This window comes from Podarcis cretensis, assembly GCF_951804945.1.
Source record: "Podarcis cretensis genome assembly, chromosome: 8".
NCBI classification, from domain to species: domain Eukaryota; kingdom Metazoa; phylum Chordata; class Lepidosauria; order Squamata; family Lacertidae; genus Podarcis; species Podarcis cretensis.
In genome coordinates this window covers 22178319-22200088 of record NC_137177.1, presented here as the reverse complement: position 1 = coordinate 22200088, position 21770 = coordinate 22178319, and the positions used below count along the sequence as shown (strand labels likewise).

The following is a 21770-nucleotide window of genomic DNA, read 5'->3' as shown; positions in this document are numbered from 1 at the left end:
CTCTCCACCACAGTATATTCATTTGCATACATACTGTCCCCTAATAATATGCGTGTTTGTAAGCATTGGTTGGTTGGAAGAACTGCGTTGCAAAATTTGGATCGGTGTGGATTCTGAAAGGTGGCTGGCTGTGTTTCAGTTCTCTGGTTGTTTTTGTAAGGCATGAGTTTCATAGACCTGCCTTTAAAAGTGAACTGAGTCAGATTTATCCCCTATCCCTGCTCCTCTGTGGTTTTCTAAGGTCAGGCAGAAAGTCTTCCCCATCAGCTGCTACCTGATTCTTTTAACTGGAGATACCAGGGACTGAATATTGAACTTCCTGCATCCAAAGCAGGCATGTGCTCTACCACTACATCATGATCCCTCCCTGAACCTGAGAACTTCCTTGTGCGAAACTGTACATTTCCTGCAGGCCTGCTTCAAAAAGGTGCAAAAGCACTCTTCTGCCACTTCCAACGGGGCGGTTTTGGTGGGTGACACCACTCGCATCCATGCCATACAGTTAAAGCACACTTCTACAGTCATGGTTCCCCCCCAAAAAAAAAAAAAAAAAAAATCCTGGGAACTTTGCAAAAGGTGCTAACCTCACATATCTACCATTTCCAGCACGCTTAACAAACAGTTCCCAGGATTCCCCATGACTGCTAACATGATATAAGAGTGCTTTAACTCTTTCTAATGTTTTTATAATGTTGCACTGTTTTAGTGTTGTTAGCCGCCCTGAGCCCGGCTTCGGCCGGGGAGGGCGGGATATAAATAAAATTTATTATTATTATTATTAATAATAATAATAATAATAATAATAATAATAACTGTAGGCTGTGAACATGTCCCAAATCACCCAGGGACTGCATTATGATTTCCTGTCAAACTCGCCTACAGTACTTTAAATGGCAATTTGGCCACCAGTAGGATAAGCTCTGGTGGGGACGCAAGTGGCGCTGTGGGTTAAAGCCTCAGCGCCTAGGGCTTGCCGATCGAAAGGTCGGCGGTTCGAATCCCTGCGGCGGGGTGCGCTCCCGCTGCTCGGTCCCAGCGCCTGCCAACCTAGCAGTTCGAAAGCACCTCCAGGTGCAAGTAGATAAATAGGGACCGCTTACCAGCGGGAAGGTAAACGGCGTTTCCGTGTGCGGCTCTGGCTCTGGCTCTGGCTCTGGCTCTGGCCAGAGCAGCGATGTCACGCTGGCCACGTGACCCGGAAGTGTCTCCGGACAGCGCTGGCCCCTGGCCTCTTAAGTGAGATGGGCGCACAACCCCAGAGTCTGTCAAGACTGGCCCGTACGGGCAGGGGTACCTTTACCTTTACCTTTAGGATAAGCTCAGGTGACACAGCCCATTTATGTGGTGCACTGTCACCACAATAAGCCACTACCTCTTGTCTGTGTTGCACTTCTTGTTAAGTGCCAAGCATTAAACCCAGTCTTGGGAAGCCTACCCCTTTAAGACAACCCTTAAAAGAGGAAGTGAAAATCACAGCTGAACATACACAGCACAGCTGTCCTGCAGAGCAGCAGAGACTCCCACACACTTCAGCAGCACTGCCTGCAACAGGAGTTATGGATTCTGTTTCCTTCCACCAGTACATCTGCGATCTGGATCTTTGCTCCTTGCCTAGAGTGGTGAAGATCTGCTCTGGAGTCTACTTCCAAGGTGAGCATCACTGACTGCTTCTCTCTTTGCCGCCAGCAGATTCATTCTAAAGTTGGGAGGCGGGAGGTGAAGACAAGTAATGGAGCTTTTTGAGCATGCTGGTTGCAGCTGAAGCTTTGTCTTAATTACAATCTTAAACCAAAGCCAAGATTGGCCTGGGATGTGAGTCTTGTTCTTGGCAGGACGGCATAAGCTCAGCAAGCCCCTTCTAAACTTAGCCCTCCGCGGTCCAGTGCAAGTGTCCCTGGCTGCTTCCCCTCTGCCCAGACCTGTCCAAAGCTGTTAAGATATGCCAGGATTGATTTGCGTAGCCATTGCGGGTGAAATGGCCAGTGTTCAGGGTTTGGGGAAGCAATGACTGTGTTGCTCACTGTGAAAGAGTCGTGCGTGAGGACTCCTTCCACAACTGTGTCTAAGTGGGGAAGTGGGAACAGGAGACGCCGCTGATCTCTCACCCAGCTTTTGGACTTGCCAAAGGTATCTGCTTGTCCACTATGGGAAATGGAAACCTTAGTTCTGATTGACCCGAGCTCCTTGAAGAAGACATTGGCATGTTTTTTCCCCTGTTCTTATGAACAAATTGACAGTATATGTCAATCAGTGACTGCTAGTCACTGCTAGTTCAGGGAAAGTATACCTTGAAATGTTTGTTGCTGGCAAGCGAAAATGGGAGAGGGCTGTTGCTTTCGTGTGGGCCTGTTTGTGGGCTTGCCAGAGGCATTTGGTTGGCCGTTGTGAAGAACAGAATGGTGGACTAGATCAACCTTTTTTCCTGTCTTCTGAGAGCTCTTCTTACCTTCCTAAGTGACTTGAGCAAGGCTGTTTCTGGATGTGATCAGGAGCCATGGTGCAGCATTTATGCAACAAATTTACTTGGGAGGATGGAAGGTCAAGGTTAATTAATAGAGCTCCATTGCTAGCACTATAGAACAGTGGTCCCCAAGCCCTTTCCTTCCACGGACCACTTGCCATGGGCTAGCTGGATGCAGAGGAGGTGATGGGAGGCAGCAGCTGTGGGGTACCCCCAAGGGAAGAAGGCTCAGAGCCCAGGGATTGGCGGTGGGATGACCATGAGTGGCCAGAGGGAGAAGAGAGAGCAGACTGGGAGGAGGGGTGTCGGAAGCTGAAGAGGTAACAGGGTTTAGTGAACAGGAAGAGTCTGTGACAGAGAGCAGTTCAGAATCGGTGGTGGAAGTGGAGGCTGGAGAGGAGGGTGGCCTTGGGGCAGCAATGAGTCAGGCTGGTTAAGAAGCTGGATCTTGAAGTGGCATGACTTGACTTGATTCAATTTATTTTGTTTTATTTCTATGCCGCTTTTCATTCACATAAATTGCAAAGTGGCTTACAAACAATGAATAACATAACAGAGCATCACAAATACAACACAAATCATATAAAACAATTAACAAATCATCAGTAAAACAATTACCATCTATAAAACACTATTAACAAAACAACTAAAAAAATAAGCTAAACAACACAATTACAGCATTCACAATGCACTACAGCATTCATAATACATTGGTACCTCGGGTTACATACGCTTCAGGTGACATACGCTTCAGGTTGACAGACACTTCAGGTTACATACACTTCAGGTTACAGAAATAGTACCTCGGGTTAAGAACTTTGCTTCAGGATGAGAACAGAAATCGTGCAGTGGCAGCAGGAGGCTCCATTAGCTAAAGTGGTGCTTCAGGTTAAGAACAGTTTCAGGTTAAGTACGGACCTCCGGAACGAATTAAGTACTTAACCTGAGGTACCACTGTACTTAACCTGAGGTACTACTGTATATAAAACAATATTAACATTAACAAAATAGCAAATAAAAAATAAGCTTAAGTTTTGTTGAATTCACACCCCCACACTCCCCACCTCCATGACTAATAATCTTCCACTCTATTCAGTTTGTGAAAAGACATCTACAGATAATGTTCCTAGGGTTGGTTGATGGGGCAAGGCAGGTGGAAAAACCCATTGCCCCAATGGCCAGCACAAAGTCTTTCTCCTCCACATTTCAGGCTATATATGTATACTAGGTAGAAAAATGGTGTTAAGACACCAAAAGCATCCAATGAGCCTGAACATTGCATTCTGATGCCACAATTTGGGAAGAGGAGAATGAGCAACCTTTTTAAAAGACATATGTAATGATAATCATCTTAGCCTCAAAGTTTTATTGGAGTAAATTTGGAAAGTGAAATAAAACATTAAGAGATGGCTAAGATGGTGTTAAGATACTGTTTTGACGGAATACTATTTTGCTATTTTGCTATTATGACCAATGTTGTTAAGACACCTTTATAATTGACACAATTTTGAAAAATGGAAGTTTCTGTGTCACAACAATCACGTGTGCAATTACATCAGTGTTTTGGAGAAAGTAAGAAAAATAAAAGTTTGAAGAAAGAAACCTGTTTTCAGCAAATATGTGTGAGTCTAGAGTGCGTGGGGATTCTAAGTGTATCTTAGATTTTATATTATTTTTAAATGGTGTGCGTTTGTGGCATGCATGCTATTTGAAACTGCTGCTCAGGGTTCCTCTTTATTGTTTCCTGCTGACTTGTTTACTTTGCCCGCTTTTTTATCTGATCCTCCAGACCTTTGCGCTGAATGTGGATAGGGCTAAAGCAGAGATTGCCCATGAGATTGCCCATGATTGCCTTCCTGATGTTGCTGGACTACAACTCCCATCATCCCAGACCACTGGCCATGCTGGTTGTGGATGATGGGGGCTGCAGTCCAACAATCTCTCTGGAGGGCACTTCTTTGACTATCCCTGGTCTAAAGTGGTATTCACGTGTGGAGACATTGAGAGCAGGGCTTTGCTTTCTCACTTCATTCTCTCACACATTGATCCAGCCAGGGCTCCTGTGTTGTCTCCTGTACTGAATTCTGTTTTATTTGTATGGGTGGGTAAATCTGTCAATTTTGGTTTCCCTCAGTGTTCTCTCTCTCTCTCTCTCTCTCTCTCTCTTTAAGTTCAGTCCTTCAAAGATCCAAATTGGTTTGAGATTTCACTTATTTAAGTCCTTATGAAAATTCATCAGCATTTTAGTCTGAATTTCTCCTATTATACACAATAGTATGTCACTTTGTCCAATACAGTGGTACCTCGGGTTACACTTCAGGTTACATACACTTCAGGTTACAGACTCTGCTAACCCAGAAATAGTGCTTCAGGTTAAGAACTTTGCTTCAGGATGAGAACAGAAATTGTGCAGCAGCGGCACAGCGGCAGCGGGAGGCCCCATTAGCTAAAGTGGTACCTCAGGTTAAGAACAGTTTCAGGTTAAGAACGGATCTCCAGAAGGAGTTAAGTTCTTAACCTGAGGTACCACTGTATGCACATTTTTGCAAAGCAATTTCTCCTTATATAATGCATTTTTGGGTGTAATCATCACTAATATGCACACTTCACCTATATGCTGCCTTGTGGGACCTCTTCTGGAAAAGAAAAGCCTAAGGAGTAAAACCTACTCAAATCCAAAATGGAGTCCCCAAGATGGCTGGATGGCGTCTGTACGCCTCCTTCCAGCAACTCCTGCAGCCAGGTTGGTGCCACATCAGCAAGGCTGAGGGGGATGGGTCATGTTGTCGAGGCAGCCCAGGACGTCCATATACACTGCCCGGGTGTGTGCCTTGCAGAGTTCACTTTGGTTCTGCTAATGCAACAAAAACAAAGCGAGAGGCAGACATTACTGGTCTCTGCAGCCACAGCAGGCGCTGTGATTCTCCACTGATTTGACTTCGCCCCTGGAGGCAACACTCAACTGCATTTCGAGACAGATTCTAACAACAACCCATATGCATTTTTGCAAACATTACACGGCTGAAGAACTGCATTGCAATAATTCTGTGAAGTATGAATTTCGAAAAAGGGCGGTTTCAGTTTGTGTATTGTTTTGGACACTGCAATTTTGGTAGTATGCATTTCAGATTATTTCTCCCCCATCGCTAATTGCATTGGGCTTTTTCTTTCTTTGGCCTGAGCATGGAAGATATTGAGGGAAGCTATAAAGCAGAAGGGTGGAACTACACATATTGCGTCAGAGGAGTTGAAAAGTGGGAACTGGTGATGTTACCAGGAAGACAAAATAGATTGGGTATGGGAAATCAGGAAGTTCTTGTGACAGATTGCAGCGCCTTGGGCTAAAGAAGGGCAAAGCTAAGCAGAACCCTTCAGAGTAGCTTGTATGGGGGTGGGAACAGCAGAGGACTGGTTTATTTCAGGCCCGGCGGGCTTCCCCTTTCTCTCCCCTACTAAACAGACAGCAGAAAGTGGCATAGAGTTGTGTGCATTGACGAATGCTCAGAATAGAAAATACCAACTTGAGGATGGCATGTATACAAATTAGGAACATGTAAATTGGAAAGGCTAAAAGCATCATAAAGAACTTGGAGGGTTGGTTTTTTAAAAAACAAGCAGCGTACAAATTTTATGAAAGAGAGAGAGGAAGATGTGAATCAAGGTTTAATATCTGCAAAGGACTCAGATTTCATTGGTCTCATGCAGGGGTCAGCAAACTTTTTCAGCAGGGGGCTGGTCCACTGTCCCTCAGACCTTGTGGGGGGCAGGACTATATGGGGGGGGGGGTTGAACCAATTCCTATGCCCCACAAATAACCCAGAGATGCATTTTAAATAAAAGGTCACATTCTACTTATGTAAAAATAACGCTGATTCCCAGACTGTCTGCAGGCCGGATTGAGAAGGCGACTGGGCCAGATCCGGCCCCCAGGCCTTAGTTTGCCTACCCATGGTCTCATGCTTTCAGGGATCATTTCCATAGTACTGAGCTAGGGAAGTCTGCTTCAAGGTGATGGGGCCCGTGATTGGTGGCTGGGAAAAAGGATATTGAGCAAAATGGGGTTAGATGGGGCGGGCAAGGAAGAATGGGGAAAAAGAGATCTGAGAAAGAGTGGGAAGGTGTTGTGCTGGTTTTAGTCACTTGATTCTGGTCTGTTAGGGCAAGGGAGCACTGGCCTGAGTCATCGCTCACCTGTGTGGCTTTTTACTTCTATCCAGTCCTGAATCTTGAGGCTGGCTCTGAGTCAGACACACACCTGTGCCTTCCCTTCCCTCATTTGGATTCTGCATGCACTTGATGAAGCAGATGTAAAGGTAAAGGTAAAGGTACCCCTGCCCGTACGGGCCAGTCTTGACAGACTCTGGGGTTGTGCGCCCATCTCACTTAAGAGGCCAGGGGCTAGCGCTGTCCGGAGACACTTCCGGGTCACGTGGCCAGCGTGACATCGCTGCTCTGGCGAGCCAGAGCCGCACACGGAAACGCCGTTTACCTTCCCGCTGGTAAGCGGTCCCTATTTATCTACTTGCACCCGGAGGTGCTTTCAAACTGCTAGGTTGGCAGGCGCTGGGACCGAGCAGCGGGAGCGCACCCCGCCGCAGGGATTCGAACCGCCGACCTTTCGATCGGCAAGCCCTAGGCGCTGAGGCTTTAACCCACAGCGCCACCTGCGTCCCCACGAAGCAGATGTAGGCTACCTCTTTTCCAAGGGTCATTAAAAAGAGGAACAAATAATGCTATTTGAACAGATTTGTTCCCCCCCCCACTCCCAAACCTGTAAGAAAAAGTTGCATTTCTTCTCCCACCTAGAGTGGCTGTGTGCCCTACTTCTATCTAGGTTAATAATAATAATAATAATAATCTGATCTTATAATAATAATACTTAGCATTTGTAGAATGCTTTTCATTACTTTTTAAAATCTTTACAGCATTCCTGAAAGGTAGGACAATACTGCCATTCCCAACATTAGAGAGAAGAGAGGGGGCTCCTAAAACTGAGAGACAGCAGCTCTTCAAAGTACCTCCCTGGATTTGAACTAGAAGCACCACAGCTCTGGTCCTACACTCTACCCACTAGACCATATTGTCTTTTATAATTAATTAATTAATTAATTAATAATGTTTTTAAAGTAATTTTTAAAAACATTATTATTATTATAAATTACTTTAATAATGGCTGAATTTTTGAGTGCTGTCCATGTAGAAAGACTAGGCCATTATAAAGAGATTTAGTGGTTCTTAATTGATCAGTGATGTGGTACTGTATTATTTATGCAAATTGATTTCCTCTGGAGTTACAGATCTGACTGGGACAAACCTTGTTATGCTGAGCTCGTATTTTGCACAATTTGTATATGGTGTTGAGGCATCTAATCATAAGCCTGCATTTTTATTAAAGCTTATATGTTTAATCAGGGCTTGTATTTTAAAATGAGCTTAAAGATTTTCAATTGTTTCATGCCAGGCAGAAGAGCAGCTGCCTAAGAACCTTGGCAATGTTTTTACTCCTAGACAAGGGGGCCCCCTGATTTATAGCAGAAAACAATTCTCAAAGTCGTAAAAAGGAAATTACAGGCTGAGAGCCAAGGTTACACTGACCCTACAAATTAAGGGTTGATAAATAGTAAAATGAGCCATATCTTCTTCCTAAGGTTAAAAAGGCCAAGAGCAAATTGAAAAGCAACTGGTCTGGCTGGCAGAAAGAGAGCATTTTTGGGAAGTCTTTTCTAAAGCTGTTTCTTTCTTAAACTAAGATCCTTTTAAGATTTCTTTTCCTTTTAAAAGGTTATTTATGTATTAAATATATTAGCTTAAATATAATTATGCAAAGGATTTAAGAAATGCTAGATTCTTATTTCATATAGTTGTAAGAGTTGTAACTATCCTGAAATTAAGTCAGCCACCAGCCCAGCCTCCTGCCAGACAGGAGACGCCATTGAGCACTCCTGATATATGGTTGTCAGGCCTTTTGTTTAGAAACCTTCAAATGAAGGAGATCTCTCAATGTTGATGTGAACTCAAAATCCTTGACATATGTTTAAGATAAAAATTCAAGATTAACCATCTGTTTTGGAAGGCAATAGGGCAAGGAGGGCAAGAGGTGAGCTGGTAATTAAGGTTCCTTGTTGAGACACATGTAAGATATATTACTACTTATTTGTCATTTATAGATAGAAGAATATATAGCTTTTTGATTCCCATAAAAGGACAGAAGGAAATGGGTGTATCTTTTGTGATTGGTTCTAGCAAACAGCCAATAGGAATTTTAACCAGGCTGATTGGACAGAGGCAGCCACAGGAGGAGCAAGGGGGCTGGATTAAGGAAATATAAGTGCTGGCCAGAATGGCAGGAGGCCAGGCCAGAGCTTGGTAACCATATACCACTATGCCTCATATTTATTTGTCTGACAAATAAATTATTATTTTAATTTCTCTATTGCTGCGTTGAATATTTCATTCCAGCTAAGCGTTAACCACAAGCAGGGTGCTACAGTGTCTGTTTGATAATGTGTGGTTTGCTATGCCTAAAAAAGGATATTTGATGATGACTAATGTTTTTACAGTATTGTCTTTTTAACCACCCTGCTAGCAGTTTGGCTTCCTGAATACTAACTAAGACCTCCACTTTCTCCAGGATCTGTTTATGAAGTCTCTGGCAATGAATGCTGCTTATCAACAGGAGATCTGATGAAAATTATTGATGTTCAGCTGCAGAACATCTCCTGCAAGAATGTGGAGAATGGGCACATATATGAGCTGCCGCTGGATTTTAAAGGTATGTGCATTGTTTGCTTGTTTGATTAAATTTGTACTCTGTCCTTCAGCTGCTCTCAAGGCAGTTTACAATACAAAAAAGTGTTCTCTGCCCTTTTTAGTAGTGCCCACAGTGGAATTTTCACAGATCATGGGTCTAGCATGTGAACCTTCCTGTATGACTGGGTGTGTGTGGATTTTTTACGTTTACTTTTACAGTGGACTTCCGCTGGAACACACGACTCGTGAGCCACTTCTGCTTCCAGTCTCTCCTTATATAACTTAACATACATGATGTCATATATAATGTCAGGTGCTTTGGGCAGGTAGGCATGGTTTGGCTGAAATTGCATTTTGTTTAGTTAGTTATAACAGCATTTATAAACCCACCCTCTTGTAGAATATTAAGGCTGTGTACAGCAATACAAAAACACCTTTCAAAAGCAGTATGAAACAATTCATGAAAATGACTGGCTACTCAAGAAAATATTAAACAAGGGCATAGTCCTGTCAGCAGGAAAAAGGAGTTTTCAAGAGACGCCTCGAAGAGTAAGGCAAGGATAGAAATATAGTGACTCAGAAGGAAGGTACATACAGTGGTACCTCGGGTTAAGTACTAAATTCGTCCCAGAGGTCCATTCTTAACCTGAAACTGTTCTTAACCTGAGGTACCACTTTAGCTAAAGGGGCCTCCTGCTGCCACTGTGCCGCCGGAGCACAATTTCTGTTCTCATCCTGAAGCAAAGTTCTTAACCTGAAGAACTATTTCTGGGTTAGCAGAGTCTGTAACCTGAAGCGTATGTAACCTGAAGTGTATGTAACCCGAGGTACCACTGTATTAAGAGAACAGACACCAGGAAGTGGCTTAGCAGAAACAGTATCGAGACAGAGAAGAGGGCCATGGGCCTAGTGACACCAAATACAGTCTCTTCGTCTTGCGGTTTTTTCGTCTTGCGAAGCACGGCTATTAGCGGCTTAGAGGCTTAGCGGCTATTAACGGCTTAGCGGCTATTAACGGCTTAGCGGCTATTAACGGCTTAGCGGCTTTAAGAAAAAGGAAACAAACTCGCAAGAACTCGCAAGATGTTTCGTCTTGCGAAGCAAGCCCATAGGGAAATTCGTCTTGCGGAGCAACTCAAAAAACGGGAAATTCTTTCGTCTTGCGCGTTTTTCGTCTTGCGAGGCATTTGTCTTGCGAGGTACCACTGTACCCGACTTCTGCTTAAGACAAGCTGCGGCTCTATAATGTGGGCAACAGCTGCCATCGCTACTCTGGATGACCTCAGTGGATTTATATCCCAGCCAGATGGGCAGGATATAAATGTTTAAAAAGTATTATTATTATTTTATTAATTTTATGGGTGGCCAGTGCAGATGTCTTAGCAGAGGTGTTGCATGCTGTCAGCCATCTGCCCTGATCTAGCTGTTGCACTCTGCCATACATTGGGCCATAGTTCAGCGGTAAAGCATGGGCTTTGCATTCAGGCCCCAGTTTTCATCCCTGGCATCTCCAGGCCAAAGGACCGGGACTTCTGGCGACATTAACTCTCTCCTCTTCAAACTTCACAACAATATGAATCACATGAGCCCTCTCGTAGGGCAAGGAAACAGAAGAGCCTGGCGCTTTTTCTCTCGGGAGTGAATATGTCATCTGCAAGAGCAGGATTTGCCAGGGGTTTAGAAGACAAGGCAGGACCTGGCACACAATCACTTTGTGAGGTAGACCAGGCTCAGGCTGCGTATATACACCATACATTTAAAGCAAATAATATTGGGAGCTGTAATTTGTTGAGGGTGCTGGGACTGGGAGTAACTACAATTCCCATTATTCTCTGGAGGAAGCAATGTACTTTAAATGTACACTGGGCCCCTCCTGATCACCTGTTTATTCAGCATTCAATGTAATGTACTTGCACAGAGTTTATACTTGGACACGGGTGCCGACACGCCCTACTTCCACTGGTGAGAGGCACTATTTAGTGGGATGTTGCTGGGGTCTGACACCCACCCACCCCCTCCAACTTTATTTTCTTAACCCTCTGTTTTGTGCAGGTTCAATATATCAGAAAACCTGTTCCCTATTAAAAAATTGGTCTACCTGCATGCATGGCCACAATGGACATTAGATTCCTGGAATAGGGAGGGTGAAGAAGTACAGTACTAATTGTGGGGAGGAGACAAAAACACAGTGTGCAAATGCATCCCATCAAGTACCACCCACGTTTGTGAATGGGAAACACTGAGATTTGAGTTCAACCAAAAGTGCTTGTGTGTGGATGATGGTGCACAAAAGCCCATGTGAATTAACACTCCGGCGTGTACACAGCTCTTGCCTTGTATTTTATTGCTTTAGAAATAGCTTGTAATGAAAGTTGGCATGTATAGAGCTGTCATATGTTTTGCTTTACACGGAACAGTGCCAGGAACAGGTGGGGCAGGACTCTCCTCCTGACACTGCCAGCGCTGCTGCTTACCTTCAGAAGACATCTGAAGGCAGCCCTATTAATGTTTAACAGACCACTGTATTTTAACATTTTGTTGGAAGCCACCCAGAGTGGCCAGGGAAACCCAGCCAGATGGGCAGGGTATAAATAATAATTTATTATTATTATTATTATTATTATTATTATTATTTATTACCTAATGCAGCAAGGCAATGGTGAGGTTGGGGCAGTGCAGACCACCAGCGGAAGCACCCGACTGTCTCTGCTGCTGTACCAGCCCTGCCTGCAACCTCGCCACTGCCCTGCCCCATCCAGGTAACCTGGTGTCAGGCAGGCGGCCACAGCTCACCACACTGGCCATTTCTCTCTTTGAAGGGCTGTTCAGTCCAAGTCTAGTTTAAAGATCAAGAGCCCTATGAAGAGAGAGCAGCAGACTTGGAGCTGCCCATAGATGAACTGAGCAGTCGCCTGAGCCACCTGGTCTTTCCTGCTATGGTGAGATTGTACTGTATTCCTATCAAAGCAATAGGAATTACTTATAATTTGGAGTCTGTACATATAAATTAGCACATGAAGTTGCTATGCAAATCGGTGTCCTCTCCATCACCGCCACCCTGGCAATTTGCAGGTGGCCCCTTCTCAGGATATAGCTACTTAAAATAACAACTCTAATTTTGCATACCCCACCCAGGTCTTTTTCAGCCCAGTTCAGAACTGCCGCATGGAGCAAAGAGGAAATCTTTCTCTCGGGGCTCTCCCTTCCGCAAGGACAAGTTTTTGGACTGCCAACAGCCACAGCGCTACACGATCCAGGAGGTCCTGCGTTCAGCAGTCTTGCGGCGGAAGAGGCTAACCTGCCCGGAAATTGGCAAGAGTGAGGTCCAGCTCTACCCAACGTATAAAGTGAAAGCGATAATGCATTGTAAGTATAGACTGAGCTGCGGCTTCCTCTAGGCTGGGAAGGCGTGGTGAGGAAGAGCGTGATTTGGTTTGCCTTTGCCAAGGCAAGGTGCATGTGTACACATCTGCCAAAATGTCTGCTTGGGGAACATACCTTCCTGATAGAGCATCTTCTTTGCACACGGGAAGTTCCAGGTTCAGACCCCGATATCTCCCTGCTTAAAAAATCTGATAGCAGGCAATGGGAAAGCCCATGCCGTTTAGGGGTTACAAAAATGGTAGCTGTGTGAAATTCAATTCAGTTCCACTCTGAAACCTATCTAACTGGCACTCTCTGAAGAAATAGGCAAGCTGAAACACAACCATCCTTCAAACTGCTGAAGTATGAAATCAAAACAGGGTTGGTAAACTGTGGCCCTCCAGATCTTGCTGGAATACAACTCCCATCAGCCCCAGCCAGCATAGCCAAGGGTCAAAGATGATGGGAGCTGTAGTCCGGCAACATCTGACCAGTTGCACAGGTTCTCCAGTCCTGAGTTAACACTGCAGCCAGACGGTGGAACTGATTTCTTGCAATTTGCTTCTTTCTTGTGACACTGCTAAGCTACCCTTGCCAGAAAAGGATTTGATTTTTCCCTCGAAGGCACTAGACTGGTGCCACTCTTTCCCCTTCCCTGCCCCCAATCCTTCACTTACATATTACCTCTTTGTGTTTTATTTTGCCCTTCACAACTGACTAAAACCTTACATTAGTAACACACTTTAAAAAAAAATTAATATATACTATTGAAACACACAAGAGGCACAGGTAAGACAATAAATGCCAGGGGAGAAAGCAGCGAAACAAGGAACTCAATATAACAGTAAACTGGGCAAAGGGGGACAGCATGAAACATCATTAAAGCAGTTGATGGGGAAACTGTGGCCCTCCAGCTGATGGCAGCTGAAGTCCCGCAGGAGGGAGACAGGTTTCCTACCTCTGCATTACTGGTTTGAGATCAAGATTGGCTGTCTTTGGAGTCTAGACAATAATGATGGCAACAGGTGGATACACACACACACACACACACACACACACACACACACACACACTATATATATATATATATATATATATATATATATATATATACCGTATTTTTTGCACCATAACACTCACTTTTTTCCTCCTAGAAAGTAAGGGGAAATGTCTGTGCGTGTTATGGAGCGAATGCCTGCGGGTGGCGGGGGGATCTGCTGCAGTCGTGAGCAGAGGACCCATGGTTCCCCTTCCTTCCCTCCTCCATGGTTACAAAGCATGGATCCACATGGATTCTCAGGATTTTTGCATTGGGTTACTCCAAACTCACTATCAGATCACATGTCTGTGGCCACAGCATGAACCACAAAAATCATATATCCACTATTTCGTTTAGAATATTTGTTTTGTTTTGTTTTGTTTTCCTCCTCTAAAAACTATGTGCGTGTTATGGTCTGGTGCGTGTTATAGATCGAAAAATACGGGTATGTTAAGTCCTCTCTCCCTTAAGCCTTCCACCCAACTTCCAAACACAGCTTCCACAGGATATCTCAACTGGTGGTCAGGTTCCTGTTTGTGGGAATCTTTCCCAGGGCTCTTAATGACCATGTGGTGCTTATTTCTCCAGTTCGAAATGACGTTGTGCAAATCAACTCTACCCTGGATGTAGAGGTGGTCGACGTCACCAAGGAGTCGCAGCACATCCACTTCATTAAGCCGCTGGTGCTCAGCGAGGTTCTGGCAATGGAGGAAGCCCTGCCAGCGGAGGCAGAGATCCTTGAGGCCCCAGAGAGCCTGCCTGTCTTCCAGAGCGAATGGTTCTCCCGCCTACAGAAGGGCTGCCAGATTCACATCCACAGCAAGTCCTCAGCATGGAGGGTCCTGGCCTCTTCTCGCAAAGGCAAGACCCGGACCTGCTACTTCCTCCTCTCCAGCAGCTACCAAGGCCGCTTTCGCCGATGCCCACGCCGATTTAGCTGCACTTCGGAGCTGGCCCTCAGTTTAGCCACAGCCAAGAAACTGCAGGTCGTTGTCACCAAGGACTGTGAGACCAGCGAAGGGGAATTTCCTTTGTTCAGTGTAGGAGACCGGCTAGAGGTGCTGCGGGTCACGAGGGCCAACAAGCCTTCAGCCATGGACGTGCTTGTGTGCTGCAGGGACAATGGAGATGAGGACAGAGAGCAAATCCATGTGCCCCTGTTCCTGGAAGCTGGCTTTGTAGAGGATGTCCGTGACAGCCGGAAATATACCATCTCTGAGGCAGTGGAGCACCTGCAGCTGCCCTGTGAGGTCAAGGTGCTTAGCACTGACTGTGCCTCTGATCCTCTAGGCTGCTCCTCTGTCCTGACCCTGGAGACCAGGATCGACTTGCAATTTCTCACCATCAGCCTGGCTAAGGAGCCAGCTCTCACCTTTGACATTCCTCCACAGTGGTTGGACATGTCTCTCTTCTTCACTGGAGGGCCAGCAAAGGCCACCCCTCCCACTTCCAGTCCGGCGGTGGAAGAGTTGACAGAGGCCTTTTATTATCGTTTGCTAAAGTTACTCCCCAGCAATGCATCAGCACCTCCGAGACCTCCAAAGCGAAAGGACTCCAGGTGCAACATGGACCTCAGAAAGGCCAAAGGAGGAGAGAAGAATGCAGCAGAAACATCTAAGGTAATAAGGAATACGGGAGAATTAGAGACATACAGCAGGGGCAGGATGTGTTCGTGCAAAGCATTAAATACTAGGACTGGAACCGTTTAGTCAACTATAGTGGTACCTTGGCTTAAGAACAGCTTAGTTTATGAACAACTTGGATGAAGAACACCGGAAGTGGGTGTTTTGGTTTGTGAACTTTACCTTGGAATAAGAACATGTTTTGCTTCCTGTTGAGTGTGTTCCATTTGTAAATTGAGTCCCCTGCTGCTATGAGAAAGCACACCTTGGTTTAAGAACGCTTTGGTTTAAGAACAGACTTCCGGAATGGATTAAGTTCGTAAACCAAGGTACCACTGTAATGCATTTCCAAAAAACTGATGAAAGAGGTGCCACTGATTGAATTTATTATTTCAGTCACAGACCAGTTCCAGTCCACAGTATCAAGGAAGTCATAAAACACGATAGGGATACATTTGAATTTGCAATTAGGTATAGCAGGGACAATACAGATATAGCAAGTTAAAAAATATATAAATTAAAACTTGGCCACTAAAATATAACCTAAAATTATCATTTACTTAATTATTATGATAGCACAGCTTGTTACCACTGCTTAATAAGCCAGCAAGTTTTTAAGAATACTTAAAACTTAAAAGAATACTTAAAAGAATACTTTAAGTTTTAAAGAATACTTATTTGTATTTTGTGGCCTTAAAAGTTTATAGATTGCAGGTATTTCAGAAGAGGCATTCTTTCATTTGGGAGTCCTTCTTCTAAAATTGTGTCTGCTACGACACAGGTACACATAATCTAAAAATGAATAAAGATAACTCTCACTCGTTCAGAACCAGTTTCATCATATTGAAAGATTGGGAAAGCCAAATTGTGTGCTGTCCCTAGGAGCAGACAAAATAATACTGATGTAAGGGCAGAACTATCTCCAAACCTAGTTATGTCTCCCAACAAGTTGTGCCTTTTGATTCCCCTCTTCCATTTGTTCAACTTCTGAATGGCTTTTAAAAAATTGTATAGGTGGCCCTTTCATGACTTGGATGCATGAGTTGAATGAATGATTAATTCCTAACACAAGGTGCTAACTTTGCATGCATGGATATAATCACAATTGTGCTCGCCCCCTGCCACCCACTGATTTGTTAATTGGGCGTGGATATCATGGACGCGGGTGGCGCTGTGGGTAAAACCTCAGTGCCTAGGACTTGCCGATCGTATGGTCGGCGGTTCGAATCCCCGCGGCGGGGTGAGCTCCCGTCGTTCGGTCCCAGCTCCTGCCCACCTAGCAGTTCGAAAGCACTCTTAAGTGCAAGTAGATAAATAGGGACCGCTTTATAGCGGGAAGGTAAACAATGTTTCCGTGTGCTGCGCTGGTGCTGGCTTGCCAGCTGCAGCTTCGTCACGCTGGCCACGTGATCCGGAAGTGTCTTCGGACGGCGCCGGCTCACGGCCTCTAGAGCGAGATGAGCACGCAACCCTAGAGTCGGACACGACTGGTCCGTATGGGCAGGGGTACCTTTACCTTTACCTTTTATCATTTTTCCAGTGAATTAAAAAAGAAAGAAAAGGAATGTTAGTACAACATTGGCCATGCAGGTCAGAGTTCCCAACTTGACAAAATAAGATGAAATGTTTGTGTTATTTATCTCAGCTGTTGAGGGGATAGCTGAGTAGACAGAAGGTGGCAAGCAAGAGCACCATCTGGTTAAGACTTAGAATAATGGAAACATACAATCATAGAACCATAGAGTTGGATGGGACAAAGGGGATAATCTAGTCCAACCCCCCACAATGCAGGAATCTCAACTAAAGCATCCATGACAATGTTCACCCAACCTCTGCTTAAAATCTTCCAAGGAAGTAGAGTCCACAACCTCTGAAGGGAAACCATTCCACTGTCTAACAGTGTTTACGCTCAGAAAGTTCGTTCTGACTTTCTGACAGTACAGAGGATGGCAGGGTAGATGGCTCAACACAATAAACAGGAATGGTCCAACAACAGTTATGCAAAGTAATAACTTCAACCCCTGTGAGGCCATTTGAAGTCCAGGAAGTCCAGTGGTACCTCTGGTTGCGAACGGGATCCGTTTTGGAGGCCCGTTCGCAACCTGAAAAGAACGCAACCCACGTCTGAGCATGCGCAGGTCACGACTCGCCGTTTCAGCAAATGCGCGTGACATCATTTTGTGCGTCTGTGCATGCGCAAGTGGCGAAACCTGGAAGTAACCCTTTCTGGTACTTCCGGGTCACTGTGGGACACAACCTGAAAACGCGCAACCTGAAGCAAACGTAACATGAGGTATGACTGTAATACACATTACTATCTTAAGCATCCAGTTAAGTGTAAAATTAACTAACTACACAGGAGCCCCACCTCAACCCCACCGCCTTGCTTCCTGAGCCAGACACCCACTTCCCACTTTGGCACTCTAGGAGGGCACTTTCCACAAAATCCAGCTCTGCCCTCAACTATTAACACACTGCTAAAAGATTCTTCTTAGCCTGCTAGCCTCTGCTTATTTACTGTGCAGTAGCTTATCCCACAGAGGTGTGGGTGGCGCTGTGGGTTAAACCACAGAGCCTAGGACTTGCCGATCAGAAGGTTGGTGATTTGAATCCCCGCAACGGGGTGAGCTCCTCGTGCTCGGTCCCTGCTCCTGCCAACCTAGCAGTTCGAAAGCACGGCAAAGTGCAAGTAGATAAATAGGTACCTCTTCGGCAGGAAGGTAAACGGTGTTTCCATGTGCTGCTCTGGTTCGCCAGAAGTGGCTTAGTCATGCTGGCCACATGACCCGGAAGCTGTACGCCAGCTCCCTTGGCCAATAAAGCGAGATGAGCGCCGCAACCCCAGAGTCGGCCACGACCGGACCTAATGGTCAGGGGTCCCTTTACCTTTACCTAGCTTATCCCACTGGCTTCTGAAGCAATCATTAAGTTTCCTTCTTAAAGACAGAAGTTAAGGGCTGGGTTTTGAGTAGGTTTGTTAAACTGGTCTTAGCATCTTAAGATATAAATTGCCTTCAGGGGGGAAAAATACTTGTTCTGTTTTCCTGTACCAGTTACCTTCTGGCAAGTCAAGCAGCACATCTAGAGAGCCTGCAAAACTTCCCTTCTCTGGACCTAAGCAAACAGGCGCAAGTGGGAGTGTCCTGAACAATCATAATGAGTACACCATGGAATGCGAAAGTCAAAGATTCCAGGAGTGTTCTAATCCCGGGAAACAAACCACAGGTATAATTACTTTTTGCTTGTGAACAACTACAGCAGGGGTGGGGAACCTTGTTCAGCCCAAGGGCCAAAGGAAAAAGTGGGTGGAGCAATGAATACTTTGTTGAGTAAGCTAGCTTCTACACACATTCCTCATTGTCTTCCATCCAGGAAAGCAAGTCATTTATCAGTTCAAGGATACACTCCAGCCAAGCAAAAACACTCAAGGGCGTATGAAGCTAGCCTAGAGAGGGCTCTGGCCTGGGTAGATTGCCCAGGGCCAGGCAGTAAGGCTTAGAGGGCTGCATTTGGCCCCTGGGCCTGAGGTTCCCCAGCTCTGAATTACAGTGAAGGCACTGAACATATCAAACCAATCAAATTCTCCCTAGATCTCTCAAATCATTAGCTCAGTATTCTCTGGAAAGGGGAGCAAACAGGCTAAGTGGGAAAGGGACCATAACTCAAAAGAGCATATGCTCTTGTCAATCCCGGTTAGCTGCAGTTAAAAGATCACATAGCAGATGACGTGAAAGACCCTAGTCAGAATAGATGGATTGGGAGCACAGGGGTGCAGTTTGCCAGACTAGCACAGATGTTGAGAAAATGAGGATAAAAGTCCAAGAAGAGGCTGAATGCTAGTACTTTTAATGATAAATATCATTGCAAGACTGAATCATTTAGAAATGCAAATGGTTTAGAAATTGAACCTATGAAATCAGATTACTCCCAAGAAATTATGAAAAGGATGGACACACCTTAACAAGTAAACTGTTCCAATTGCACCTGTATTCAATAAGGGGAAACCTTGTGCATCAGAGATTAGAATGGAGTTTTAAATTATAATGTAGTTTAGCAGCAAGGAATCTTAGAAATTAATGGAATCAACAGTAGAGGTCTTCACCTGCAAGTCCCTGGATATCAACACTAGGACAACAGAATAAGTAGATAAAAATGATTTGTATTAATTAATAATAATAATAATAATAATAATAATAATAATAATATTTTTATACCCCGCCCTCCCCAGCCAAGGCCGGGCTCAGAGCGGCTTACAAGCAATAATAAAAACAAGATGAATGATTACAACTTAAAAACAAAAATAAAACACAACATTAAAATATTAAAATGTAGCCTCATCGCAGGAGAAGAAAAAAAAAAAGAGAGGGAGGAAGGGAATCAAATTAATTGCATGACTCCCTTCAGCGTATTGATGGTAGAGTACTGGACATAGCCTGAGAGAGACCTGGCTTCACATTCTTGCTGAGGCAACATTATCCTTCTTTACCTGCCTCAGTGTTATAAAATAATTTACCTATTTATGCTGACCAGGGCTGCTTGTGGGGAATAGTGAGTGAAGTTCCTGCTGCAGGAATCTGAAGGCCTAAGTTCATGTTGGTTGTACATGTGTCAAACTCATTTTTTTAGGCTCATATGGCAAGTGATCCTTATATGCCTCTTTAAACATCGCTGTCAACATTCAGATTTGAAAATAAGGGATCAGCAGCCTCACCTGTCTACGGGACTCTACGGGATATCTAACAATCTGGGATAGCAGCAGGAAATGGCACTGAAATAAGGGAATTTCCCGCAAAAAAGGGAAGGTTGACAGCTATGCTCTTTAAATCATGATCCAAGGTCCTGCGTTATATTTCCTGTCTGAACTGCCAACCAGCTAGACTAGGCAAGACACAGCCATTTCTACAGTGGTGCCTCCTTTGTGAAAATCTCACCTGACTCATCAAACAATCCTATACAGCAGGTCAATGTGCAGTTAATGCAGAACACTTGCGGATATAGAATAAATTGCCCTGCAATGACTTTTTTTACATTTTCTTTTGCTGCCTTCAGTAAATTGTTGCTTGATTTGAAGTGTGTATTATTATTATTATTTTATGCTACCTTTCAGAATGCGAAAGTACCATAGTGGGATATAATAAATATTTTACATGAATTATTTTTCAGGGACAGCTTTCAGTGATGATTCGGATCATGACTATGAAGAAGTTAAGGAGGTTTATGAAATGACTTCCAAACTGCAAAGAGCTGTTATTAAACACTGAGATACCTGTCTACAAAGCCACAGTGCTAGGCTAGGTCTTTCGTTCCCCACTTCCATGGTCAGAGCCAGTTCAGGAATGAGGTGAATTCTGTATTTTTAAGCAAACAGATCAACTTTACACTTCCTGGACTAATACACCAATCAGAATGTCATACTGCACACTTCACTGAATTTATGGACCCTGAGCTCAAATACATATTCAGATAACCATGTTCAGAGGTTCTAGTTACAGGTAGGTAGCCATGTTGGTCTGCCATAGTCGAAACAAAATAAAAAAAAATCCTTCCAGTAGCACCTTAGAGACCAACTAAGTTTGTTATTAGTATGAGCTTTCGTGTGCATTCGTGTTGAGGTTGATGTAGAAATGGGTTAAGAATGGACTTGCGAAAGAACACTTGTGAAATTACACCAGAAACAGATTTGTCCATCCCTAGGCCACTATAACAAGCTGCTCGTTCTTTCCCCATTATTTTTGCCCAGCAGCAGCCTTGCTTTTGAGCCCAGTGCCAGGAGACTGTGTGCGACTGTAATTATAACCTCCAAGCCCCAAACTGGCAGACCATGACCACTTTCTCCATTCTGAAGAAAGCACAACGTATGAAATGTGGTCTTTAGAGCCTCACGTGTGTCCTTATGCTTTACCTAAAGGAAGTCTGGTTCCAAAATAAGTCACCAGCACTGCAAGGAATCAACATTACCAAAGACCTATTGGCAGAAAACTCTTTCACGATTTATTTGGCAGGGAAGGAGGCCAAGGATTAGATTTAAATTACTTACGGATCGAAAGGAGAGAGGGGGACTTGCAGTCCCTAACTTAAAATTATACTACGAGGCTGCCTGCCTATGCTGGGTTAAAGATTGGATAACCTTGGAAAATACTGACTTATTGGACCTTGAAGGGGCAGACAATAGGTTCGGATGGCATGCCTACCTATGGGCAAATAAAGAGAAGGCTCATAAAGGTTTCTCAAATCACATCATTAGGGGTCCACTATATGAAGTTTGGGGAAAAAATAAAAAATTGCTAGAATGGAGAACACCCTGGTGGCTGTCCCCAATAAATATCCTAACTATTAAAAAAATAAATATGGAGGAGCAGAAATTAACATATGAAGATCTATTGATAAGATCGGAAGACAGCTGGAAACTAAAGCCATATGAGGAGCTGAAGGGAAAGTTGACAAGCTGGTTACAGTACCATCAAATCAATGCAATTTGGTTAAAAGATAAAAAAAAACTGGAATGAATGAAAAGAAATCCAAATTTCAAATTGAA

At 44.4% G+C, this 21770-nt stretch overlaps 1 protein-coding gene across 1 annotated transcript; it reads left to right on the top strand.

Annotated features, from left to right (window-relative positions):
• The first annotated feature begins 1493 nt into the window (after positions 1 to 1493).
• On the top strand, positions 1494 to 20786 carry THEMIS2 (thymocyte selection associated family member 2). The gene is made up of 6 exons (XM_079986075.1): positions 1494 to 1650; positions 9093 to 9233; positions 12347 to 12577; positions 14202 to 15232; positions 18289 to 18460; positions 20399 to 20786. Exons 1-6 carry the CDS (start codon positions 1557 to 1559, stop codon positions 20494 to 20496), a joined length of 1767 nt encoding a protein of 588 aa, XP_079842201.1. The 5' UTR covers positions 1494 to 1556; the 3' UTR covers positions 20497 to 20786.
• The last annotated feature ends 984 nt before the right edge of the window (positions 20787 to 21770 follow it).